The sequence below is a fragment of the Orycteropus afer genome, unplaced genomic scaffold (genome assembly GCF_000298275.1).
Source record: "Orycteropus afer afer isolate SDZICR_OR568_19922 unplaced genomic scaffold, OryAfe1.0 scaffold00044, whole genome shotgun sequence".
Lineage (NCBI taxonomy): Eukaryota > Metazoa > Chordata > Mammalia > Tubulidentata > Orycteropodidae > Orycteropus > Orycteropus afer.
The window spans coordinates 108,574-123,244 of NW_006921631.1; the positions used below are offsets into that span (position 1 = coordinate 108,574).

The following is a 14,671-nucleotide window of genomic DNA, read 5'->3' on the forward strand; positions in this document are numbered from 1 at the left end:
AAAAAGGAAATGGAACGCATAAAGATTGATATCCTCGGCATTAGTGAGCTGAAATGGACTGGTTTTGGCCATTTTGAATCAGACAACCATACGATCTACTATGCTGGGAATGACCGTTTGAAAAGGAATGGTGTGGCATTCATTCACTGAGTGTAGAAGCATACTTATGTCTCATTTTTTCCACTGTTGTCCTTATGTGACTTACCAATACTCTGATTAGGTATTAAGTACTAAACTTAAATATTTCCATTAGTGTCCATTTCCATTGCTGATGGCTCTCCTTCTTTCTTAGGGTCAATCCACATTTCAGATTTGCTGCTCTGCTTATGTTACTAACTTGCTTTTTGTTGTGACTGTCCCTTCAGCCAATGGCCAGCTCCACCAGCGGCTACCAAAGATAGACGCAAAGAGTAAGGCTCAAGAGATTTGATTTTCAGTCGGGGAGTGTGTGGATGACTCATTACTATCCCATAGTATCCTGAAATGGTATCTTTTGGAGTGTGGCATCCCACAATATCTTTTGGTGTGTGGGAGAGGGCAACTAATCCTTTTTATTAAAAAAAAATTTATTGTGATTTGAGTGAAAGTTTATAGCAGTTCATACACATTTTGTTTCATGACATTGACTGCAATTCCCCACAATGTAACAAGTCTCTTCCCACTTCCTCCCTGTAGTTACTTCTTCCCTGTTTTCTTCTTCTATATGCATTCCTGCCCCCACCCCTACCTCCAGCTCTCTCCCTGTGCAAACACTGCCCTTCTGTTCGCTCATGATTGATTGATCGCTTTACAGTGTGTATCTACCTGATGCAAATGTTCACCCTCTATGCCTGTCCATTGTTTGGCTGGAAGCCATAGGAGTGAGTTCATTTCCAGACCTGAAGGGTGACTAGGTCTCATAGTCTCAGGGGTCTAACCAGGGTCTCTCAGACCAGTAAACCTGGTCTTTTTTTTTCTTTTTTATGATTTTGAGTTTTGTTCCACATTGTTCTCCCACTCTAACTAGGATCTTCTTGTTGTTGTTGTTAGGTGCTGTCGAGTCCTCTCTGACTCATAGCAATCCTATGCACAGCAGAATGAAACACTGCCTGGTCCTGTGCCAGCTCCACGATCCTGGCTATACCTGAGCCCATGGTTGTAGCCACTGTGTCAGTCCATATTATTGAAGGCCTTCCCCTCTTTTGTTGACCTTCTACTTTACCAACCATGACATCCTTCTCCAGAGAATGGTCTCTTTTTACAACATAACCAAAGTAGGTGAGATAAAGCCTGGCCATTCTCACTTCCAAGGAGCATTCTGGCTGCACTTCTTCCAGGACAGATTTGTTAGTTCTTTTAGCAGTCCATGGTACTTTCAGCATTCTTCGCCAGTACCACAACTCAAAAGCATCAATTCTCTTCGGTCTTCCTTATTCCTTGTCCAGTTCTCACATGCATATGAGGTGATTGAAAATATCACGGCTGGTGTCAGGTGCACCTTAGTCCTCAAGGAGACATCTTTACTCTTCAGCACTTGAAAAAAGTCTTTTGCAGCTGATTAGCCCAAGTGCTATATGTTGTCTGCTATCTTGACTGCTGCTTCCCTTGGTGTTGATTGTAGAACCACGTAATACGAAGTCTTTGACAACTTCAGTCTTTTCTCTATTTATTGTAATGATGCTTATTGGTCCAGTTGTGAGGATTTTTGTTTTCTTTATATTAAGGTGTAATCTGTAAGTAGGATCTTGAGGGCACTTATCCTTATGAACATGCACTTTTCAGAAACAGGGCACCCTCAGCAGCATGGTGAGTTTAGGTTTTAATTTAAAGCTTTCCTATCCCAATTGGTGTTCTTCAGATTTGTAGCTCCTATAAAGTCTTTGATAAGTCTTTTCCCAGATGGTTAAGAGTATATTAGTCTGTGTAAGGTTTTATTATAATTATAAATTTATGTTATTAATTTAATAAATACTGAAGATAAACTCTGTGTAAAAGATTGTTTAAGGAGCTGTAAGGGTCACAGATGGAGCCAAAGTAGTTTCTTAATATGGCATATGGCATCATAAACTGCAGTTCCCATAGAGTCTACTCATTAATTGGTTGGTAGGTTCCCCAGTGTGGTATCAGAGGAAACCTGTAAGTCAACAGGGAAAATGTTCAACTCCTAGCTCATGGCTCATGATTCATGGCAACCCTATGTATGTCAGAGTTGAAATGTACTCCATAGGGTTTCCAATGGCTGAATGTTTGGAAGTAGATTGTTAGGCCTTTTTTCCAAGATACCTCTGTGTGGACTGACTCTCCAACTTTTTGGTTAACAGCCAAGTATGTTAATAAGAAACTTTTTACATAAGGCAAAACCATATAAGGCATCGACTCTAGGACTCCAGGATTTGATATTTTTGGAATATCTCTTCTAAGTCAAATCATGGACCTGACAACATATAGTGGTCAAGTATGAATCTTCACTTGGTCTTTTGCTAAATTTGCATCTATCATTTTACTCTATCCTACATCCTACCTCAAACTTTGCAGGTGTTCCCAGTAGGAAGGAGACTGTAGCTGGTAGCTCCACATGCTCCCTGTGCCTCACACCATTAGACTGCTCTGCTCCACGATTTATAGTAAGTGCTTCCCCACTTGTTCTTCACACTGAGGTCTCAAAGCTTTGAAAAGTGAAAAGTATTTTCTTTTCACAAAATTGATGAGGATCCCTTGAGTCTAACAAATCTCTTTCTGGTATTAATGACCTGCTCTGTCCCTGGGCTGGCGCTGTTAGATGACTCTGACAAGTCCCAGTGTAACCCCTTTATTAACCTGTTTGGAGACACCATGGTTTTTTTTTTTTTTTTTTTTTTTAAATCGATTTGGGTGAAGATTTACAGAGCAAATTCACTTTCCATACAGCAGTTCATAAATCAGGTACTCTCCCCCTAGTGATATTTTTTTTTTTTTTTTTAAATCATGTTTGCTACTGGTATCTCAAGCCCTGAAAGTGTAAGACTCAGAACTGGAAAGTTTGCTGGTTTTGGACCGTGGCTGTGGTCAGTCCCATGTGGCCAGAAAATACGAGGTGAGGAAGCTAGTGGTAGTATGAGAGGGCTTCTGGGTTCAGGGACCTGGTGAGAGGAAATATTCTAGCAAGAGGATTCTTTTCCTATATTTGCTTATGTTTGTCCTTTCAGAAGGGATTTATTTTCTGTCATTTTCAGTCATCTCTGTCAGCATTATCTACATTTTGTACTGTCTCCTTCCTTGATAGCTCAGATGGTATCATTCTTGATCAGGTTCAAAGCTGATAGTCATCGGAAGACCTCAGGGAACACCTAAATATCTATAATATTGGTGAGAAGTCTTATTATTTATTAATTCTTTCTTGTTATGATCTTTGAATAACTGAGGATTATCTACATTTCAAATATGCATTCAATTTCTAAAAGGCACCCCAAAAATATGAACAGATCAACTCCTCATGCACTTCCCTGGGGAGAAACACAACAGCCTTTTGTACTGAAAGCCATCAAGTACAAACTCCCCATTTAAAAAATGAAGGAACCAGAGCTCAGAGAAATTAAATGACTTGCTCTGGATAACATGGCTGCTTAGTGGCAGAGCTGGAAAGCAAAACTTTGGCCTCTTGAGATCCAGATTTCCTATGGTGCCACACTGGGCAACATACCAAATAATTAATGAACAATGAAACCTCAGTTGTGGGGCTGGGGTTCTCCAATATGTTCCTCCTCTTTCCTTCTTCCATGGTACAAGGTAAGCAGAGAACATTGTACCTGAGCAGCCTTCTTACTCAGTTCCACAGCAATATCTGAGGCCGAGTTTCCTATTCCAATCACCAGGATCCGTTTTCCCTCAAATCCCTCTGGGTGCTTGTATTGGCGGCTATGGAAATACTGGCCTTTGAACTTCTCAATACCTTCAAGGAAAAGAGAAAAAGTTCATGAACTTCTGAGTCATTAACTATGTTAAGTTAATTTTGGTGAAACTAAGTTGCGTCAGCTCTTTGTTTCTGGGGTTGATCATTTGTTCTTCCTCTTTCTCTCTCAGAGGAATCATAATAGCAAGACCAACCAGCAACCTCAATGTATAAAACACATAAGAAATGCTAGGGTATGCATATGGTATAGGACCAAAGGAGTTGATTTTAAGGGGTAGCTTATATTTGTCCAGAAATTGTGCAATGGTTTTGGATGAATTAAGAGCAGAATCAGATGCTGGCTTTTGACTATCTGTTTTTGCCTACTTTTGGACTGCATAATGACATTTTAATATCATACACACACACACACACACACACACATACAATTTCTTAAATGCTCGGTATAGTGTTATTATTACGATTGTGTAAACAATTAGGAAGGGAGCTCTGGTGGCATAGTGCCCAAGGGATTTGACTGCTAACCAGAAGGCTGGAGGTTCAAACCCACCAGCCACTCCTAAGAAGAAAGGTTGGGCAATCATATTTATCCTTCTTATTTTGCAAAAGTAAATAAGCTCTCTATTAAACTAAAAGCCTAGGATATAAAAGTTCCAAATGGTCTGCAGGTTGCAATAAGTCAGTAAACATTGTGTGCTGTGGAGTTCATTCCAACTCATAGCATCCTCGTAGGACAGAGTAGAACTGCCTCATAGGGTTTTCTAGACCATAATCTTTATGGGAGCAGATCGCTAAGTCTTTTCTTTGTGGGTTTGAACTGCTGACCTTTCAGTTAGCAGCCAAGCACTTAACCAATATTAAACCAAAACCAAACCAAACTCACTGCTGTTGAGTCAGATCCAACTCATAGCGACCCCTCCTTGGGTTTCCAAGGTGGTATCACTATGGAAGTAGATTTCCCAACCTTCCTTCTGAGGAGTGGCTTTGAATTGTCAGCCTTCTGGTTAGCAGTCAAATACCTTAGGCACTATGCCACCAGAGCTCCCTAACCAACATTAGCTAGGCCTAATTATTACACAATCATAATAATAGTACCATAGAAAGCATTTAAGAAAATAGCTAAATGAATGTATGCTATATGCTATTAAAGTATCATTACATAGTCCAAAAGTAGGCAAAAATAGTCAAAAAGCAGCATCGGACTCTGCTGTTACTTCATCCAAAACCATTGCGTTGTTTCTTTAAAAATATAAGGTACCCCTTGAAATCAACTCCTTATGTCCTGTACTGTATGCATACCCTAGCATTTCTTATGTGTTTTATACTTTGAGGTTGCTGGTTGGTCTTACTAACAATAGGTGGTTAATCACAGATGAAACTCTCTGTGCCAGGAATACTTGACTTTATTATTTTCCCTTTGAAAGAACATTTAGATCCTTGGTTCTCAAAGTGTGGTTCTTGGGTCAGCAGAATCAGTGTCACTGAGGAACTTATTAAAAGCTGTTGAATCGAATTGCCCCTTAGGGTCTCCCAGGCTGTAAATCTTTATTTACAGTTTGCCAGGTCTTTTCTCCTGTGAAGTAGGTTGTGGTTCCAATCGCCAACCTAACGATTAGTAGCCTAGTGCCTCATCCTACTGAATAAGAAATACTAGGGATGGGGTCCACCAACCTGTGCTTTGAGAAGCCCTCAAAGTGATTTTGATGCTATGCTAAAGTTTGATAACCACACGTTAGCACACAGGTCACAGTCCTGGCTGCATATTAAAATCACTTGAGCAGTCTTTACTTGATTTAATTTCACCCACATCAATTGAGTTTTTTGGGGTGGAGTCCCAGACATCAGTATTTTAGATGGTTCACAGAAGCTTCTAATTAAGGCCTGGCTTGAACACCACTGGTTTAGATGTTTTACTCCAGGGCTTTGGGAATGAAATGTGCTCTCTAGGGAAAGGCCTGGTAACATCAGGATAGATGTATGCAGGGTCCCCATTGCTGCCTGCCATTCCTCCCCTGAACCTTCCCCCATCACTGCCCTTTGGAAAAAAAGAAAGCAAGCCAAACTCACTGCTGTCGAGTCAATTTTGACTCATACCAACCCCTCCTTAGGTTTCCAGGCAGTATCTCTATGGAAGTAGATTGCCCAGTCTTCCTTCTGAGGAGTGCTGGTGGGTTTGAACCACCAGGCTTCTGGTTAGCAGTCAAATGCCTCAGGCACCACACCACCAGAGCTTCCTCATTGCTCTATAGCAGCCTTTATTTCTAGGAAGTCTCCTCAGCAATCCCTGGCCATGGGCATGGCTCCAAAGAAAAGCCTCTAAGGTTGTAATAAATCACAGATGTTTGGTGGGCTGGGAAAAGACCAAATTAAGTGCATGGCTAAAAGGGCCTCTCCAACAGCTTAGATAGGAATTCTCTGAAAATATGGAAAGATTTAGCAACTTTGGAGCAAGCTAACCAAGTTCCCAGTATAATAAGATACAAAAAGGTTAATAGACGTAATTGTGTTTGGATGGAATGGAATGGAATACTATGCAACACTAAAGAATAATGTAGAATCTGCAAAACATGGCATAACATCGATGAACTTGGAGGACATTATGCTGAGTGAAAGGAGTTTAGGTAGCGTAGTACCTAAGGCACTTGACTGCTAACCAGAAGGCTGGTGGTTCAAACCCACCAGCCACTCCTCTGAAGGAAGATGGGGCAATCTACTTCTGTAGCGATATGCCTTGGAAACCCAAGGAGGGGTCTCTATGAGTCAGGTCTGACTCGATTGCACATAACAACTGTTAGGCTGAAGCAAACCCAAGCCCCAAAATGTCAGTTGGCAGCTTCCTCCAGATGTCAGGCCCTGATGAGACAGCCTGATAAGACAACCACAGTGACAGAACCTGCCCAGACTGTAAAGTCCCATGCAGTGACAAACTTCCTCTTCTGAAGCCCCCTCATGTTAATTAAGTGCAGACCCATGCTAACAGCTAATTGGACCCTGCCATTTCCTTAGAGGACCCTGTCACTCCCTTACTGTCCCCAAACAGGTCCTCTCTGTGTCTATAAAAGTCCATGCCCCCTGCCCGGGGATGCGACTTCTCTGGCCCTGATGCTAGGGTATGAGAACCTCACTCGGGAGCACCAATAAACTGCTGCTCTGAAACAACTCCGTGTCCTGGTGTCTCAGTAGCTCTGCATTACATTTTGGTGCCGACACCCGGGAAGAGGAGTAGAACTTGAGGGAGTTCTAACTCCCCTTCTCCCTCTTCCCTCCAGACCAGGGAATTCCGGCCCCCTGCATCCACCACCGGTAAGTCACATCTTACCCTTTACTCAATGCCCACCAGAGGACATACATTTTGTATTCTGTTGTCCTCCATCCTGTGGACCATTTTAATTTTTTGGCTCTGGGCGATGAACCAGTGCCTACTACCAGATGGTTTGAATTGGTTTTCTTGTAATTTGTCTGCGTCTGACTGAGAGGTTGTGTGAATGTCTCTGTGATGCTCCAAGATCTAGGTCGCGGAGCCTGAGTGGGCCCTCAGTTGATTTCCATGTGAAGTCGGATCGACATAATGGTATGGCTCTGCCCTCCGCTCTGGGGTTTATACAGAGACACCTTAGCCAAAGACTCACTTAATCCCCAAGAGGGGAGTGGACAACCAGGCATCTGACTGGTCCTCGGGACATGTCTCCAGTGTGATTACTTTTGGGGAATTGACTTGCTGGAGTCTGGGTGGGCCCTCAGGTGATTTCTGTGTGAAGTCGGATCGGCATAATGGTGTGGCTCTGCCCTCCGCTCCGGGGTTTACACGGAGACACCTTAGCCAAAGACTCACTCAAATCCCTGAGAGGAGGGCAGACAACTAGGCATTTGACTAGTTCTTGGGACGTGTTTCCAGTGTGACTACTTTCCTTTAGTAATATCTCCTGTGTGATTATTTTTGGAGAGTTGACTTGCCCAAAAGTGTGAGTTTTGTCCCAGAGTTTTCTGCATCATTGGCACAGGTTTCCAGGAACCCCAGAAAAATCATGGTACCATGTCAGAAACTCCTCACGGTCTGGGAGTCTGGTTGCTCGCGGACGCCTGATATCCTACCTCCCCTGAGGGTGTACCCCTCGTTTGACTGTCTAGTGTCAGGTGGAGACATCCACCTATGCAAAACAGTCTGGCTGACATAGGGTTCTGGTGGCCCTATCCTGTTGCCATAGGGCTCTGGTGGGCCTATCTGAAAAACTCAGAACTAATGGGTAATCAAAACTCCAAAATTGATCCAACAACCCCTCTGGGGTGTTTATTAGCAAACCTTAAGCCCTTGTTACTAGACCAGGACATCGTCCCAAATGCCTCATCTTTTACTCCACCACGGCATGGCCCCAGTACACACTGGACAATGGCTCTCGCTGGCCAGAGCATGGGACTTTTGACTTTAACATCCTTACAGACCTAGACAATTTTTGCTGACGCACAGGCAAATGGCCGGAAGTCCCCTATGTCCGAGCCTTCTTTTATTTGCGCTCCCGACCCTCATTGTGTAAGAAATGTAATACCATCCAGATTCTCCTTGCCTGCAAAAACCCCAAACCTCATAAACCCACGCCTCTCTCCCCCTTAGAAACCAACCCAACCGTCTCCTCTTCCTCCTTTTCTGACCCACTGGAAAGCCTGTCCCTACCCTCCAGACCCCCTCCTTATGTTGCAGCACAACCCCCTCTCCCCCAGATAGCACCATCATCCCTTCCCCTTACCCCGACAATCCCCTGTCCTCCCATCTCACCCACTTCCCCAGATGCCTCCTCCTCTACCTCTCCCATCTCGCCCACCTCCCCAGACGCCTCCTCCTCCATCTCTCCCACCCTTCCTTCTCCCGTGAGCCACCACACCCGCTCCCAGCAACTTCTTTGCCACCTGGGCAAAGAAGTTGCTGGGTCTGAGGGAATTGTACACGTCCATGCCCCCTTTTCCCTGGCTGATTTGTCCCAAATTGAAAAACGCTTAGGCTCTTTTTCTAATGACCCTACTACTTACATCAAAGAGTTCCGATACCTTTCTCAGACCTATGATTTAACCTGGCATGACATATATGTCATCCCTTCCTCTACCCTCTTCCCAGACGAAAAAGATAGAGTCCTTAGTGCCGCCCGAGAACATGCTGACCAAACCCACCTAACAGATAACTCCATGCCCATTGGAGCAGATGCTGTTCCAGTGCACAACCCAGGCTGGGAGTACCAGCCTGACACCCAGTCCAGACAGACTGGGTGAGCCCGCAGAGATAAAATTCTCCAATGCCTCCTGGCAGGCCTACAAGCTGTCTCTCATAAAGCAGTTAATTTTAACAAACTCCGGGAGATTACCCAACTTCCGGGTGAAAACCCAGCCACCTTCCTGAACCGATTAACCGAGGCCCTTACCCAATTTACCCATCTAGACCCCTCCTCTCCGGCTGGAGCCACAGTCCCAGCCACTCATTTCATAACCCAATCAGCTCCTGACATTAGAAAGAAATTAAAGAAAGCTGAAGAGGGACCCCAGACTCCCATCAGAGACTTAGTAAACATGGACTTTAAAGTCTTTAACATCCGGGAAGAGAAAGTGGAGGCAGATAGGGAAGCCAGGACCCGCCAGAAGGCCGCCTTGCAGGCCAATGCCTTGCTAGTGGCCCTGAGGCCAGCACATAGTGACAGAAGACCTCCCCTCCTTGGCAGCTCTCCGATCCTGCTTCAAGTGCGGTAAGGAAGGACACTGGGCCAGATCCTGCCCTCAGCACTGACCGGCCCCTGGCCCATGTCCAGCATGTGGTTTAAAAGGACATTGGAAGAGTGACTGCCCCTCTGTGTCAAAGCACGGAAAGCTATCCTCTCCACCCACTAATCTGCTATTGACAGTCTTGGACCTGGCCACTGACAACTGAGGGAGCCCGGACTCAACAACCCTGATCACTCTCGCTGAGCCCAGGGTCACTGTCAAGGTAGCGGGTAAGTCAATCTCCTTTTTGATTGATACAGGGGCTACCTATTCTGTACTCCCCTCCTTCTCAGGACCGTGTTTCCCTTCCTCAGTCTCTGTTATGGGAATTAACAGGCAACCCTCAACCCCCCCCCCCCCACAACCAGCCCCATCACCTGTTTAGTAGATAACAAAATTCTTTCAAACTCATTTCTTATTATACCAACCTGCCCCACCCCCCTTTTAGGGTGAGATTTCCTCGCAAAAATTAAAACCACTCTCACTTGGGCTCAAGATCACTCTGCCTCTTTCCTGCTATCATTAACTGCTACCTCCCTGCAAGCACCAGCTTTTCCTATACCCCCTGACCTTGTTGATCCATGCATGTGGGATACTTCTTCCCCATCCATCGCCTCTCATCACTCCCCTGTTATGGTAAATTTAAAGGATCCCACACAGTTTCCATCCAAGCCCCAATTTCCCATTTCTTGCACACACCAACTAGGCCTGAAACCTCTTATACAGCGCTTCTTATCTAAAGCACTCTTAATCCCCACCCAATCCCCATGCAATACCCCTATTTTATCAGTCAAGAAACCTAATGGGTCCTACTGACTAGTCCAAGACCTTCGTCTTATTAACAGTGCCATAGTTCCCCTGCATCCCGTTGTCCCTAACCCCTATACCTTACTCTCCAATATTCCCCCTACTACCACTCATTTTTCTGTTTTAGATCTCAAAGATGCTTTTTTCACAATCCCCTTAGACCCCAGGTGTTACAACCTTTTTGCCTTCACTTGGGAAGATCCCGACACTCACACCTCCTCCCAACTCACATGGACAGTGCTCCCACAAGGATTCAGGGACAGTCCAAGTCACTTCGGACAGGCACTGGCCAGAGACCTACTAGAATGCAACCTCTCCCCATCTGTTCTCTTACAATATGTCGATGACCTTCTCCTATGTAGGCCCTCCTTAGAACAGTCAACTACACACACTGCCACTCTTTTAAATTTCCTTGCAAAAAAGGGGTACTGGGTTTCACCCTCTAAAGTCCAGTTATCTACTCCCTCTGTCATTTACCTTGGCCTTAAACTAACACCCACCACCCAGGAACTCACCCTGGATAGAAATCAAGTAATATGAGATCTACTACCCCCTACCTCTGCCGACCAAATCCTATCATTCCTCTGACTAGTTGGGTTCTTTAGACATTGGATCCCTAACTTTTCCCTTCTAGCTAAGCCCTTCTACAATGCAGCCAAGGACACACCCATTGGTCCCCTCCAATCACCACAACTCATTAAGGCCGCCTTCACCACCCTGAAAAATCACCTTGTACAATCTCCACCTCTTCATCTCCCCAATCTTACCAAACCTTTCTCTTTATTCACCAATGAACGTCAAGGGACGACTCTAGGAGTTCTTACCCAACCTCATGGTCCCTTCCCCTCCCCAGTGGCCTACCTATCCAAATGTCTAGATCCCACAATACGAGGATGGCAACCCTGCCTGAAAGCACTAGCGGCAGCAGCAGTTCTTACACAGGAAGCATTCAAACTAACCCTCCACCACCCTCTTCATGTGTTTTCCTCACACAGAATAAAAGACCTGTTATCTCACCATTCCCTTTCCCTCCTATCCCCATCTCATCTCCAATTTTTCTACCTTACTTTTATCGAGAATCCCGATGTTCATTTAGCCCAGCCTCCACCCCTCAACGCAGCCACACTGCTACCAACTCATGACCCACCACACTCCCACTCTTGCACAGAAATTTTAGACACCTTACCTACGTCTCCTGACTCCTTATATGACCAGCCCATAACCCACCCAGATATCACCTTCTTTGTTGACGGCAGCTCAGCTATAGACTCCCATGGATGGCGTAGGGCAGCATATGCTGTTGTCACCCTGACTGATGTTGTAGAAGCCCACACCCTCCCTGAAGGCACCTCATCTCAGAAAGCCAAGCTAGTCACCCTCACCAGGGCCTTACAACTAGCAAAAGAACAGACGGCTAATATTTACACGGACTCCAAGTACGCATTCCTTATAGCACACTGTCACGGCCCAATATGGGAACAACGAGGGTTTCTAACAGCCAAAGTTTCCCCCATAATTAACGCCAAGTTTATTCTCCAACTCCTAAATGCCCTCCAACTACCGTCCAAAGTAGCCATCATACATTGTAAGGGACATCAAACTGACAGTTCCTTGGTCACCCAAGGCAACAACAAGGCAGATTCCACAACCCGGAACCTCACCAGGGACTCTGCGAACCCACCAACTCCCATCCTGTTCCTCTCACTCCCCTCCATCCATCCACAGTACAACCCTGAGGAATTGTCACATTGGGAAACAAAAGGAGGGAATTGCTCCCCTGAAGGATGGCTCTTCCTTCACAACAGATTTATTCTTCCTGACTCCCAAGTAGAGCCCCTTGTCCTCATGATTCATAATTCCCTCCACATAGGAACCAAAGCCCTGAAACATTTCCTACAACCTCTTCTCATGTTGCCCTTACTCAACACCTCTATTGAATCTGTCTGTTCCACCTGTACTGTTTGTGTATCCACAAGTCCCCAAGGAAACCTTAAACCAACCTTCCCCACTCATCAGATGAGAGGACACCTACCTGGTCAAGATTGGCAAATCGATTTCACTCATATGCCATCTCACAAGTCTTTCAAATACCTTTTTATACTTATAGACACCCTAACTGGGTGGCTGGAAGCCTTCCCCACAAAGAATGAAACTGCAGCTACAGCAGCCAATATCTTAATAACTCACATCATCCCTCGGTTTGGCCTGCCATCCTCCATACAGTCAGACAACGGGCCAGCTTTTGTTTCACAGATTACCCAACAAGTCTCCTCCTCCCTAGGGATCCACTGGCACCTCCATATCCCCTACCGACCTCAATCATCAGGTAAAATTGAAAGAGCCAATGGCCTTATCAAAACACACCTTACCAAACTCTCCTTAGAGCTCTGTAAATCCTGGATAGACCTCCTCCCATTTGCCTTAGCACGCATAAGAGCAACTCCTAAAGCACCAACCTTTCTCAGCCCTTTTGAATTGATGTATGGCCGACCTTTCCTCCTAAACCATAATTTACCCATGCAATCCCCTCCCCTAGCTTCCTATCTCCCGTACCTTTCTCTCCTTAGGCAGCTACTGAGAGAACATGCAGACAGGTATCTACCACAACCCTTAGGGACCGATTCTCCAGGACCACCAATAACAACTCACCTACAACCCGGAGACGCAGTGCTTCTGAAAACTTTGCATCCAGAGCCACTGAAACCTCGCTGGACTGGACCACATACTGTTATCTTAACCACTCCCACGGTGGTAAAACCCTGGGTGACCCCTTGTGGCACCACCTCTCCCATGTCAAAAGGGCCCAGACAAATCATGATTTCTATACATGCCAAATGCTGGGTCCAACTAAACTCTGTCTTAATCGGACCCCTCGTCCTACTGACCCTCACTAATACTGAACCCATATCCAATCCCAATAAACTCCCACCCAACCATGTCTGGAGATTTACAGTCTGGGAGGGACAAAAGTCCCTACAGCTTATTGGTCAGGCAGACTACCCACCAACAAATACAACACAACTAAATACCCATTTCCCCCAAATCAGTATTCCCCAGTAATTTCCCCTACCTCTGTTTTACATATGACCGATCCGATCCCAAATGCAACCAAAGCTCCTCAACCTATGGCGGATGTTATTATTGGTCATGCAGAATACATAGTTACATAGATTACTCTGGAGCATTTTTCACTAAAACCATGAGATTACACCTCCACATTAGTGATCCAAAGAACGGCAGGTGGGCAAATGGAGTTATTGGAAAACTGTATTACAATGGCTTTGCCATCTTACCCGCAGAAACCATCAAAATAGAACGAACAATCCACACCCCCTGCAACCTTACACGAGTTCTTATCTCCATTTCCCAAGAAGAACTTAACCTACAAAAACAGATCCAAGGAGATCCCCAAACAGTTCTTGACCCAACACAAGTCCAGACCTTTCCAACACCCTCCTGGATACACATCATCCAATATTCCCTATCTCTCCTCAATTATACTCAGACTCTACCTAATGTTTCACATTGCTTCCTTTGTGCCTCACTCAAATGACCCTTACTTGCAGCTGTACCTATCAATTTAACTCCACCACTATTTACTCCCACCCTCAACTCTTCATGCACCACCTCTCTATCACATATACCCCTTTGGGCACTTAAAACCTTTAACCAAACACCACAGAATATTTCCATCACCTCTGCATCACCTAGCATTTTCTTTTGGTGTAATGGAACTTTAACTAAATGTTTAAATTCCACCATTCCAGGTCCCTGCTTCACAGTAACCATAGTACCCCAACTCACCCTCTATGAAAAATCTGGTCTCCTGACTATTACAAGAGACTAGAATCAAAAGGGCTGCCTTCCTACCCATCATGATAGGTATTAGCCTAGCCTCTGCCGTTGCAGCAGCAGGAATGGCAGGCAGAGCCTTGAGCCACAGCATAATATCAGCTCAGGACTTCCAAGTCCATATCGAAATTGCACTTGAAACCACTGCCGACTCCTTAGCCTCCCTACAGCGACAACTAACTTCTTTAGCCCAAGTTTCTTTGCAGAACTGGAGAGCCCTAGACCCCCTAACTGCAGCAGAAGGTGGAACTTGCATCTTCCTGGGAGAAGAATGTTGTTATTATATTAATAAATCTGGACTAGTGGAACAGAATATTAACACATTAACTCGACTAAAAGAGGAACTACGCAACCAACGCAACGCAGAAACTTCACTGTTTGGATGGTTCCAATCACCACTGA

At 45.1% G+C, this 14,671-nt stretch overlaps 1 protein-coding gene across 1 annotated transcript in view; it reads right to left on the reverse strand.

Annotated features, from left to right (window-relative positions):
• The window catches only part of FMO2 (flavin containing dimethylaniline monoxygenase 2), a 56,010-nt gene that overhangs the window by 13,495 nt on the left and 27,844 nt on the right, over positions 1 to 14,671 (reverse strand). Inside the window, exon 4 of the mRNA XM_007937697.2 lies at positions 3,765 to 3,907. Within this exon, the coding sequence (XP_007935888.1) occupies positions 3,765 to 3,907 (143 nt within the window). The remainder of the gene's footprint in view (positions 1 to 3,764; positions 3,908 to 14,671) is intronic.